This window comes from Struthio camelus, chromosome 11 (genome assembly GCF_040807025.1).
Source record: "Struthio camelus isolate bStrCam1 chromosome 11, bStrCam1.hap1, whole genome shotgun sequence".
In the NCBI taxonomy this organism is placed as follows: Eukaryota; Metazoa; Chordata; class Aves; order Struthioniformes; family Struthionidae; genus Struthio; species Struthio camelus.
In genome coordinates, this window is record NC_090952.1 from 1,485,684 (window position 1) to 1,497,610 (window position 11,927).

Consider the following 11,927-nt stretch of genomic DNA (forward strand, 5'->3'; position numbering starts at 1 on the left):
TCCTCCTCGGCTTGGAGGGCGCTAAACTTGTTCTTCAAGAGTAAGTCTTGAGGAGGAGCAAGAGCCTTTCTCCGTCTACGAGAGGTCACCAGCTTCCAGCCCTCTTCAACAGCGTTATGATGCACCTTTACACTCGGTGCTGAGCCCTCTGACACCTCCGCTGCAGTGGGGACAGGGGACTCCCGGAGCTGAACAGTCTCCGAGAACGCCCTGTCAATCTCCCGCTCATCCTCTCGGATGCTACGCAGCCTACTAACCTCCTCCCGTAACTCCTTTATCTGGTGATGCAACTGGTCAACCAGAGCACACCTCACACAGGAGAGCTGACTGTCAGCCCAGTCCCCACAGAGAGGCCCCAGGCACTCCCCGCAGCCTGACACCTGCAGAGCTGCATCTGCTGTCTGAGGGTCTGTCTGGGTTGAGGCCTCAGACACAGCCAATGCAGCACCTCCCGCAGCCACTGGGGAATGTGCTCTGCGGCGTGTCATGACCATGCCCCGGGGAAGGACACACCACTGTGCAAAATGTGCAAAATGGAGAGGTGCCTTCTTTGCCTTCTGGCGCCCTTCTGCGCGAACTGCTGCGCAAACTGCTGCGCAGGGATGTAGTGGCCCATCATCTAAATCTAGGTCACAGCAGTGGGGCCTTCCCTTCCCAGTCCAGGCAGCCTAGGTTTCTCCCCTCCTAGAGCTGGGTGCCTCCAGCCCTGCGTTGTCACCCCCCCATCATCCTGCTGTTGCTCACATTGCCCTGAGAAGGAGGTGTGAGAAATCGCACTGGCACTCCCAGATGGCCCACAACCCTGTTCTGGTAGATCCTACGCAAACACAGCCTGCCTCCTGTAAATCAGGGAGCTGCAGGCCAGAGTCTCTTCCTGAGGCCACACTTACTCCCCACCCCTGGGGCTGCTCTCAGTCCCTGTGTCCTCTCTTGGACCCCATCCTGGAACCACCCTCAGTACTTGTGTCTCTCAGGCTATCCTCAGGCCCCACTTCCAGTGACCTCCCTCAGTCCCTGTGTCCCTGGGACCACTCTTGGTTCCTCCTTGCCCTGGGATCACCTTCAGCTCCCAGCCTCAGGGACCACCATCAGTATTCGTGTTCCTTGGGCTACCCTTGGTTCCCATCCCCAGCGACCTCCCTCGGTCCCTGCGTCCCGGGGGGTCACCCTTAGTTCCCAACCTCAGGGAGACCCGTCGGTCCCTGTGTCCTTCCTCGGTTCCCAGCCCCAGGGACCCCCCTCGCATCCCGGGGGGCCACCCGCGGGCCCTAACGCCAGGGACGCGCGCGGCCGGCGAGCGGGGCGGGGCCGAGGCGCGGGGCCGTCTCGCCCCGCCCCGCCCCTCCCCGCCCCGCCCCGCCCCGCGGCTGGTCCCTCCCGCCGCGGCCGCTGCCCCTCCGGAGCGCGGCGGGCGCGGGGCAGCGGCGGGTCGCGGCGGCTGGGCCGGGCCATGGCCCCGCACCAGCCCAGCGCCGGGCAGTACCTGCGCTCCGACAGCGGCGGCTCGGCGGCCCGCATGCTGGCAGCCGGCCCCGGCCCCGGCGGCCCGCGGCGGAGGCGGTGCGGCCCGCTCTGGGGCAGCGTGGCCGTCATGGCCATCCTGGCCCTGCAGATCGCCTCCACCACTGGACTCTTCGTCTACTTCACCATGGCCATCTCCAAGGTGAGCCCGCCGGGCGCGATAGCCCCGACAGAGCCCGCGGACGGCAGCGAGGCGAGAGCTTTGTCTCACAAAGCCCCCCGCCCCCCCCCGGGGCTGTTCCGGTGCGGGGCTGCGCACCGGGGAGGAGCCGGCACCAGCGGGGGTCGGGCCAGCAACACCGGGGCAGGGGGTTCCCCTGGCGCCTAGCTCTCCTGAGACAGGGCACTGCCCTCCTCGGGAACCCCCGCCAGCTGCGAGGAAGCCTCAGCCTGTCCCCCCCCCACACTCCGGCTTTTGCTCACTGGGGCCTGGCAGCTACAAGTGCTCCCCGGCGAGTTTTCGCAGCTGAAGAGGAGTCTGGCGCTGCTACTGTGCTGAGGAGCTGTGGGTGCCGACGCGGGGGAGCAGCCTCTGCGCCGGGCTCCATCTGGAGCTGTGGGTCCAGATGTGGCGGGAGGGCACCCCTGCCCTGGGCTCTATCTGAAACCACAGATCCGGATATGTGTGTGTGGGGGGGGGGGAGCGGGCTGTACTGGGCTTCATCCAGAGCGGCAGAGGCAGATGTTGAGGGAGGATCCGCCTGCCCCCAGCTCTGTCCAGAACTGTGGATCCAGATGTGGAGATGGGATGCCCCAGCCCTAACCTCCATCTGGAGCTGTGGATCCAAATGTGGGGGAATGGAGCCCCCAGTTGAGGGGATCCAGATGTGGAGGGAGGAAATGACCCCCTGCCTGGGCTTTGTCCAGAACCATGGATATGGGGGGGGGGGGGATGGAGTCCCTGCCTCAGGCTCCATCTGGAGCTGCAGATCCAGATGTGGAGGGATGGAGTCCCTACCCTGGGCTCCATTCAGAACCGCAGATCCAGATGTGGGGGAAATGCTGTACTGGGCTTCATCCAGAGCTGCGGATCCAGATGTTGATGGAGAGACCCCCCCCTGCCCTGGGCTTCAGGCCACATTTACTCCTGGCTCCTAACCCATCTCTTTTGCACACGCTGCTTCCACCATTCTCATTCTACTCATGCTCCAGCATGAGCTAAGGCTTTCTCACCCGCTTCATGAGACTCTGGAAGTGGCCTGGGTGGGGAAACCCCTCTATACCAGGCGCTCTTAGGTTCTTGCTTCTGCTTAATCACATCAAATAATCGTGCTGCCATCCAACCTTGCCCACCTACTCTCAGCATCACTAAGGTCAAACAGTTCCCAACCCTGGCACCCTGTAGACCAGGTGCTACAGCCCATCATCCAACCTTTTCTGGAGCTCAGCAACTGACCTGTAACACTGCCGCTGTTAGACACTGCAAGCCCTAAAACACCGGCTCCCCACCACAGCACCAGCCCCATTGCCCCTTCAGGCCAGGTAGTGTAGAGATACAGTCCTTGCTACAACAATCCAGTGCAAGACAGGCCTGATTCTGTTAACAGGTTGGACAAGGGCTGACCCACGTTATGCAGGCACATGCTGCAATTAGCACTTCTGGCAGTGCTGAGTAGTTGTGTGCACTGAAGCTACCCAAACAGACTCACATGTTGCCAAGTTTCACATGAGCGGTCCCATAACTTAGGGATTTACGCCTTGGCGGCATGCACCCACTCACACAGGTGCACCTTTGCGCGACTACAGCCCAGTCAGCTAAACTCACCCCAGACAAAACACTCCCAGGGCTACCCCTTGTCCGTCTCCCAGTCACGCAGATGTGGGAGTCACTGTACCCAGATGTGTGAGCCACCACGTCACCCCCTCTCAGTAGAATGCTGCATCCCATCTCCCAGCGGTGATGGTCCTACATCTTCCAGCCAGCTGTTGCTAGGACAGATTGCTGGCCCAGTGGCACCCACCTCACCCCCCAATTTATCTTACCTAACACAGTTTTTTTTACCAGTACTAGAATCTCTGCGTTGATCCCAAACCTGGCTGAGGGCACCATGGTGGTAGATGGTGTGCAAGAAACATCAGACAAAATGAGCAACCCACAACTGTAGCTGAGGGAAGCAGGCAAGCAGGAGTCTGGTGGGAGCTGGTCTGCAGGGGCTGACAACATGGCCAAGCCCAAAAACTCCTAGGTCCTATCCTGGAATCTGGGAACGAGCCAGGAGATAAGAGCAGACTGGTCAAGGTGCCTGTGTTTATTCCTAGCCTTGGGTGCACTGATTTCAGGGCAGCTATCCATCTGTGCCTCAATTTCCCCATATCTGAGACAGCAGTGCAGTGTGCTGAGATCCTAGAGCCAGCCATACCCCACTGGGGCTCCAGAGTCAGGGCTGAGCCAGGTCAGCCGAGGGACACTCACTATGCAGCAGGCCACATCACGTGGAGGAAGGCTTCCCATCGAACCACAAGCCAGCGCAGACTAGTAAGGGTTCGAGGTCTGCCCGAGCTGATGCAGCACTGCGAGCACTTGAGCTCCAGATGCTGGCCAGCGTGGCTTGGCAGCTGGAAGGGAAGAACTCTGTGAGATCGCATTTTGCAACTCCAGCTTAGCTCAGCAGTGATAATTAAAGCACCAAGAGCAGGGCCAGGCTTCCTGGGCATTTCCAGCCTCGAGCTGCAGCCATTCCTCTGTGCATGGTACAGCTACAGGCAGCCCCAGAACAGGTCCAAGCAAGGAGAGGAAGGAGATAGAAGAAAGGGAAATTCTGGTTCTTCTCCTTTGCTCGGTGCTCTGTGGCTTTGCAAGAGTCACTGTGTCTAACCTCCTGCCCACACTCAGCAGTAGGACTCCATGAAAGAGGCTGTCACATTTCCCCAGGAGCTGGGATAAGCAAGACCCGCTTCTGCCAGCTCTTGGGGACTGTGAGAGGAGGAGATAAGATTTAAACCGTCCAAATCACAAAGCTGCTCTAGGACAGCACTGGGGCTCCACCCCAGCCTCTTGCCAATTAACACCTTCCCAGTAGAGCCGATAACAGTCTCCATTTCCATTCCAACAGCACCATTCTGTCCCACTGCCAGCTCTGGGATCGCAGAAGTAGAGGGGTATTTTCCACTCTGTGGTACAGCTATGAGAGCTCTTAAGCTACAAGAGGCATGCCAAAGGGGACTGCCCTGTGCATAGAGATCCCCACTGCCCCCTCCAGCTGAGCCGCACATATTGCCCTCATCTCTTCTACTTAATGTATGGACACCCAGGTATTTCCATTCCAGCTCAAAGCTCAGTCACAGGGGAGCTCGGAGGAGCTGAGGTGTTTGCAGCTTATCAACCAGCAGCAGGAGGGCTCAGACTTGGAGGAGCTGATCAGCAACCAGTCCTGCCTCAAGCTGGCCCATACCATCAAAGCCTACGTGACCACGGTGAGCCTAGATCTGGTGGCTGAGGGGAAAGGGGAGAACAGGGCACCCAAAAGGAGAGCTCCCGCCTGCCTCGTTTTCCTCATCCACCTCACCAGAGGATGGCAGAGAGCAATTGCAATGCTTGATTTAAGAGGGGTCAGAGGAGAGGAGCTGCATGCCAGGTCCTTTGTGGATTTGTGCATCAAAAGGGCTGTTGGAGCCCAGAGACATAGCATGAAAGACAAGGGAGTGATGAGAGGTGCAGGGGAGCAGGGAACATCCTTTACACCTGTAAACCATGGGACTGTTTTTTTTTTTTTTTTCCTCTAATGGTTCAGGTGACAGAGAATATTATCCGCAGGAGCACGGTAAAGGGTAAGTTCCTTCCAGCCGGGATCTGGGCGTACAAACTGGGACTCTGCTCTGGAGGGACTGGAACTGCAAAGCACTGAGGACTTGTTCGCCTGGGTCCAGGTCACTGTGACAAAGCCAGTCTCTCACAGCCAGACGGACGGAGCCGCATGTGCATGCACAGCTCAGCGTGCAGCCCAGGGATGCCAGCGGGCTGGGTTGGGGAGGGCGGCATGGGGGGGACTTGGTCACTCCGAGGGCAAACTCCACCAGGCACAGCACTGTGGCCACAAGCTGGGACAGGAGGGGAGCAAGGCCTGTCCCGCTAGGCAGGTGAAGGACATACATCCCCAGGCACAGTCTGGAGGGACAGCCCTGTACGTCTGCTTGGAGTCTAGGGAATCAGGGCCTGTCTGTCTGTCGGACAGCACTGAAATATTAGGAAATCATTGACTAGGCGTTTCCCTCCCCAAGCAACCATCCTCCTCGAAGGTTCAGTGGGGCACTTTCCTGCCCCACTCTCTCTGCTTATTCAGTAAGGACATGCTCTGTTGGCACAGCGCTGGGGGTCCCCAAGTACTCTGGCCTTTACTGCCATTTGTACCTTTCCTTGCAGAAGCCCAGCGGAGCTACTTCAACACCTCGGAGGGGCAGGCTCCTCCCAAAACACCCGGCAAGCCCTCAGCACATCTAACCCTCCGCCCACAGAGCCTGGCCCAGGATGGTGAGTCTGGGAGCCCAACTGAGCACCAGAGGGTTTCTGAAATGGGAATAGGGAAAAGATCCCACCCAAGGGCAGGGGACCAGCATGGGAGAAAGGATTTGGTGACAACTAGGGACATGTTCCTCCTCTCTACTCCAAGAGCACCTTTTCCACACCTCCAGGCTGGGGACTGAGATTACTGTCAGAGGCAGATAGAGCCACCCCCTCCCTTGCCCCCACCCTGATATGTACTGTCTGGAGCAGCTTGCTCCCCTCCGTGACCCTTCTGCCTCTCCCCAGGAAGCTCCAAGCGTTTCGGAAACCTCTCTCAGTCCTGCCGCCATGCCATAGCGCGCTGGGAAGACAGCACTATCCACTCACACCTGCAGAACATCACGTACCGGGATGGCCGGCTGCGGGTCAACCAGGCAGGCAAGTACTACGTCTACTCCCAGATCTACTTCCGCTACCCCAGCGACAGGGCCAGCACCCGCATCTCCGTCCCCCAGCTTGTGCAGTGCATCAACTGGAAGACCTCCTACAGCCAGCCCATCCTCCTGCTCAAAGGGGTGGGCACCAAGTGCTGGGCACCTGAAGCAAACTATGGCCTGCATGCTCTCTACCAGGGGGGACTGTTTGAGCTCAAAGCCGGCGACGAGCTCTTTGTCTCTGTCTCCTCCCTGGCCATTGACTACAACGATGCAGCAGCCAGCTACTTTGGGGCTTTCCGGCTCGACCTGTGACATTCTCCTCATTCTCATGTCCACCCTCTGACCAAACCTGCTCCTTCCATAGTGACTCTCCTGTGTGGCCCACAGACAATCCTCACAGTCCTGTTGCCTTCACTTATATGGGATGGCAGCCCAACAGCCGGAGGCCAAGCCAGAGGAATGTGGTGCAGTTTATAGCCCTCCCCGTATTGTCCCTTGTGATGAGAGACAGAGCCAGAGGAGGGCACAGTGTGGCTTCCTATAGAGACCTAGTGCGGTCAGTGCTATGCAAGGGAGGACGAATCCCACAGCCACTGGGAGCCTGGCCCTTCAGAGAGTGGAAGGGAGGAAACCAAGGGTCTGCTTTCTGACAGCCAAAGAGGGACATGCGTGAAGGATGATTTCGCATCTCTGGCAGCACCTGACCTCCCCAGCTCCTGTCTGAACAAATGGAGCAGGAAACATGAAACAGCTGTCACACCGGCTCCAGCAGTGGCCTGCCCTGTCCAGGGAGCTGGAGGGCAGACAAGGGCCCTGCCAGAACTTGGGTAAGGCTACTCAGGGAGCACAGAGCGGGACAGGCCTCTAGCAAGAGCCACATCACTAAGATGCCTTGCAACCATGCAACACGCTGCCACGTATCTCCCTTCCCCAGCAAGGTAAAGGCACAAGGGTCACAATTCCACAGTTGCAATAGAAAGCCTCCCCACAGCAGGACAACCCTCTGCAAGGCCAAATAAACAGCTGGCACAGCCAGATATGGCAAACCAGGCTGCAGGCTGCCAAGGAGCCCAGAGCAGAAGGTATCGAGACAGAAATCAGCTTTAGCAGAGGGCAGCAGCATGGTGAGTGTGGCCACAGGGCTGGCCTTCCTCCCCTTTCTGTGTGCAGGTACACAGGAGATCCAGCACTCAAGAGCACAAACTATCAGAAGGGTATGAAGGAGTTTCAGTTCAGTAAAGCCTGGCATGACATCAGCAGTCAGCTTCAGAGGGGCAAAGAGCAGATCAACAAAGCTGGCCACACTTAGGCATGTGACAGACACATTTTTTTCCTGAGCCAGGTTAGAAACCAAGGTGACACATGAGCCACAGATATTCCCAGTGACCCTGCACCAACAGAGGCCGGTGTGTAGTGCGCCTGGATCCACATTTCCTTCCCATCCCCAGGCAAACACAGATGAGTCACACCAATGAGAGGGTGCAGTGTTACCCCAGCGAGCTGTGGGGAAGCTCATCAGAAGAGGGGACTCTCGGGGAAGCTGGAAACCTGTAAGGTCGAAGCGCTCCTGGACTGGCCATCAGCAGGCTGGCAAAAGCAGCAGCACCCGCAGCTCCCCAAGCACTTCTTTGTAGCACATACAAATCCCTGAAAGTGAAGAAAAGTCATCAAACTGCCCCGAGCTTCTATTTCCTGGAAGCAGTCAGCCCTGCAGCAACTCTCACAGTGCCGTGTGCTGGAGTCACAGCTGGGGAGGCTACACGTGGGGAAGGGGTATTGCAGAGCCCTGGTGCTAAGCTGAGCCCACTCCAGGGTGCTGTGAGTGGGCTGGTCTGTCCCACAGGGCAGAGGGCAGCTCAAATGCACAGGACCACTGAGCCAAGGAGCTGCACACCAGGCCTCCCTTTGCGCCTGTCTCTCCTGACCAAGCCTCGCTTTTCTCCAGGTTTTGTTCCTCCGAGCCTCGGGGGGCCAGCAGGCCAGCACAGCCACCCTCTGGCTCTCACTTGTTAACCAGCAGCATTTCAGCTCGGGCCATGCAATTCCCTAGGCAGCTGCATTTCCCCTGCTGCTCTCTATTCCCAGTGCCACTGCAGCAGTGACACCAGGGACATGTGGTGCCAGCCCAAGCCACAGGACAGAAGAGCAAACCCTCTGGTCAAACTGCAGGGACACCTCAGACACGGCAGGCAGGTTCAAGCAGGGCAGAACATGATTAAGCTGGCTCGGTCCATGAATGCTGGGGTGGATGTAGCCCCCCCTTTTGTAATTACTTGTATATTCTCTGTATCATACCAAGACTGTTAATGTGTACAGACACGTGACGGCAGCACAGGCTCCCATGAAGAACATGAGTACCCCTCACACCAGCAGGGCTTTGGGGAGCTCAGTGCTGGTTTAAATAAACCTTGTACTCCAGTGCTGGCCTTGCATCTCTGTGCATAGGGCACCCCCATGCAACTAGTCCCAGGTCTCAGACAAGCAGTAGCCTGACAGTTTGATTTCTGGGCCAGTTCAGGTGCTCTCTGCTACGATGCTGCAGAGCACTTGAGCCCTGTGCAGCTCCATTCACTGTGTAACAGCCTTTACCCGTCTGCCGCCCCTGTCTCCCTATTGCTTGTGCTAGTAGATAACCCAGTGCAGAGACCATCAGCGAGCAGCAAGAACTGCAAAGGGTCAGAGCAGAGGATCAGATTGCCCCCTAGCACCTGCAGACCCACTCCAGCCCCCCCGATACATCCACACTTGGCAAAAGCACCAGTTGAGCAGAGGCCTGCCTTCCAGTCCCACTCTCAGTGCTGGCCCTGATGTGCATCCAGCAGCAAGGGTGCAGAGTGGTGGTGCCGGGATGCTGGCAGCAGCTGTAGAGCAGCTCAGGTACCATGCCAGAGCTGCCAAGCACCAAGGCCGCCTCAAGGAACAGGCTTGTGCAGGTTCCCAGGAGCTCCTTTTAAGTGTTGCAGACCAGCCCTAATGAAGGCTGCAGGCAACAACCAGATCCTGTCTCATCTTGCAGCTTTAATGCCTCTAGCAGCTCCTCAACCAGCCTGCCTGGGCCAGAGCCATGCTGGGGCAGTTGCCACCTCTCCCCCACACTCCTACAAATGCCCAGGGCATTCCCAGGAAGGTGCGCTTCCTGGTCGCCAGAGCTTTAGGACTAGGTCCCAGCAGCCCCTCTACCACCAGCTCTGGCTGTACACCCTGAGTGTAGAGCCTGAACACTGTCCAAGCAAACCTGAACACCTGTCCAAGGTGTTTGGTCTCCACCTGCCTCACCATCCTGAACCCTGGCCCAGTGGCTCTTCCTCCTCAAGGTGCTGGAAAATGCCCCAACATGTCCTGCCAGAAACAAACTCCTCCCATCAGGAGTCCATGGCATTGGGGGCGGGGGGGGGGGGGCTGCATCTCACCCAGCTGCCTGCAGCGATACTTGTGCTGCTTCTTTTCTCTGCTTTGGGGTTGCCAAGCCCAGCCCAAGGCTGCCAGGGCTTGGGCACAGCTCAGCCCTGTGGAGAAAAAGCTGTCGGGGGCCAAACAAGAGGGTACTGAGATGGCCTGGTTGCCCTTCGTGTCGCAGTAGGGCAGAGGCTGTTTCTTGCTGCTGCTTTCCCTTCCACAGCTTTCTGGGCCTGAGCCATCTCAGTTTGCAGCCTCTGCTGGGGCTGGGAGCTAGTACCAGGCTGAGCCAGGTCACTCCCACATCTTCCCGTACCAGGAACATGATCTTCCCCCCAAACACAGGAGACGTGCCTTTGCCATTCATTAGCCTTCATCTCCCTGTCCTGCTGGGCCCAGAGTAGGAAGAGGCAGCCTCTCATTGTAGCTCTTTGCAAGCCCATTGCCTACAGCAGCGTAGGGAGAGGGAGAAAGCTGCTGCGCTCCCTTCCTGCTCTCTGCAAAAGGGGCAAAGCAGATGCTCCAGGCGGAGCTGCGGGCTGCAAAGAGACTCCAGTCTTGCTTCACCCCAGGCTGTCCTGTTCCCTGGCTGAAATCCTATGACCTTGTAGAGGGAGGCGAGGCCGTGCAACATGCTTGTCCCTGATCGTCATGTGTTTTGCTCTTACCCAACACAAACAAAACACGAAAGCATGCAATACAGCTGGGTTACACACAATACTGCCTAGCAAAGATACCCAAACATGCCAGGCCTCACTGCGTGTTCACAGTCCAGCTTGTTTCTGCCGCTAACATGAAAACCCATCCTTCCAAAGGTACCTTTTAGAGGGTCCCTTATTCTTTCACCTCCCATTCTTGCTCCTGCTTTCTGGACTGCTTTAGTGACTAAAAACAGGACTCCCAGGGCTCTCAAAAACCTTAACAAACAGCACTGCAGAGAAACCTTACCCCCAGGAGCGTGCAAGACTTGTCTGGGCTCCTAGGTACTCAGCTGCTGAGCTGTCTTGGGCCACTGACCCTGCAGCCAGGAGAACTCAGGGCTGAATCAGGCAACTGTGGAAAATGGAGCAGGGGGCCTAGGAGTAAGGGGGGGGGGGGGGGAGGGAGTAGCCTCTGAAATATGCTTTGAAGTGTTCCCCCAGCATAGAGCAAGGGGTAGGAGATTACTGTTTTCCACACAGCAACCAGGCGCCTCCGGCATCCCCGGTAAGCTGTCCTGTTGCATGATTTGGGAGAGTCAGGCCCAGCGCCAAGTGGGATGATGGGCTGCTCCAGTTTCCTGGAAGGGAGAGAACTTGTGGGTGGATGTTTCTGTAGAAGAGAAACTGCAAGAGCCAAATAGCAGCCTCACTAGTCTGGCAAGAGCCAAGCAACACTGGGCAATGAGAGACACGACAGACCGGAAAAGAAACAGTTGAAGTGGTGGGGGTGTAGCCTGGCTGAGGCCTGGGAGTATGGTGCCAACATCTCTTGCAGGTCTGCAAGTTTTCTGGTTCTCCTAGTCTCAGGGCAGCCGCGGGTGTTTCACAGGACCCAGCAGCAGGGAAAGAGCTTTGCACACATCCTCCAGAGCTACAGCTGCTGCTAAACACTTCTCTGAAACAACCGGATAGCCCTGCTCAATGGCCATGTTGGAAGAGATCAGTATCTTGCAGAGCCCTGATGCCCCCGCTCTGCTTTGCCCCTTTGTACACCTGGGGCTCTGGAGCATCTCTATTCCTTTACTGGCTCCCAAACAGCTAGCACCCAGGAGAGGCTGGCAGTGCTATTCAGAATAGCAGCAAGCATTTTAAAGATGCTCTAGAGTCCCTTTCAAGCATTACAGTCACGTAAAGCAGGAGACCAGCAGCAACAAACATCCTCTGCCTTGAGAAAGGAGAAGTTTTATTTCGGCCTGAAGCTGCCTCAGGATGTTGTGGGCTACAGACACAAGCGGACCCCAGCTGGCTTCATTAGCAACACAGGAAACATAGCTGGCTCCAGCCACATCTCCACTGGAGGGATAAACAGAGGGGGGAAAAAAGGGAGGGGAGGGGGGAAGGTAGAAGCTTGCAAGCACCAAAGAGAGCAGTCCTAGGGAAAAAAACAGAGTGCAGGCCTGGCATGCAGCAGTGGGGGAACCCCAGCCAGCC

The 11,927-nt window shown here is 57.6% G+C and overlaps 1 protein-coding gene across 1 annotated transcript; it reads left to right on the forward strand.

The window, feature by feature from the left end:
• The first annotated feature begins 1,424 nt into the window (after positions 1–1,424).
• Positions 1,425–8,817, forward strand: LOC104142856 (tumor necrosis factor ligand superfamily member 10). The gene is made up of 5 exons (XM_068957110.1): positions 1,425–1,663; positions 4,789–4,935; positions 5,253–5,289; positions 5,882–5,989; positions 6,269–8,817. The coding sequence occupies exons 1-5, from the start codon at positions 1,451–1,453 to the stop codon at positions 6,709–6,711; spliced, it is 948 nt and encodes a 315-aa protein (XP_068813211.1). The 5' UTR covers positions 1,425–1,450; the 3' UTR covers positions 6,712–8,817.
• The last annotated feature ends 3,110 nt before the right edge of the window (positions 8,818–11,927 follow it).

Excerpts from the sequence above, each read along its gene's own strand:
- LOC104142856 (XM_068957110.1), top strand. The coding sequence starts at position 1,451 with ATGGCCCCGCACCAGCCCAGCGCCGGGCAGTACCTGCGCTCCGACAGC. Across the intron at positions 1,664-4,788 it reads TCACCATGGCCATCTCCAAG|CTCAAAGCTCAGTCACAGGG; the intron begins GTGAGCCCGCCG and ends TTTCCATTCCAG. Across the intron at positions 5,290-5,881 it reads CCGCAGGAGCACGGTAAAGG|AAGCCCAGCGGAGCTACTTC; the intron begins GTAAGTTCCTTC and ends CTTTCCTTGCAG.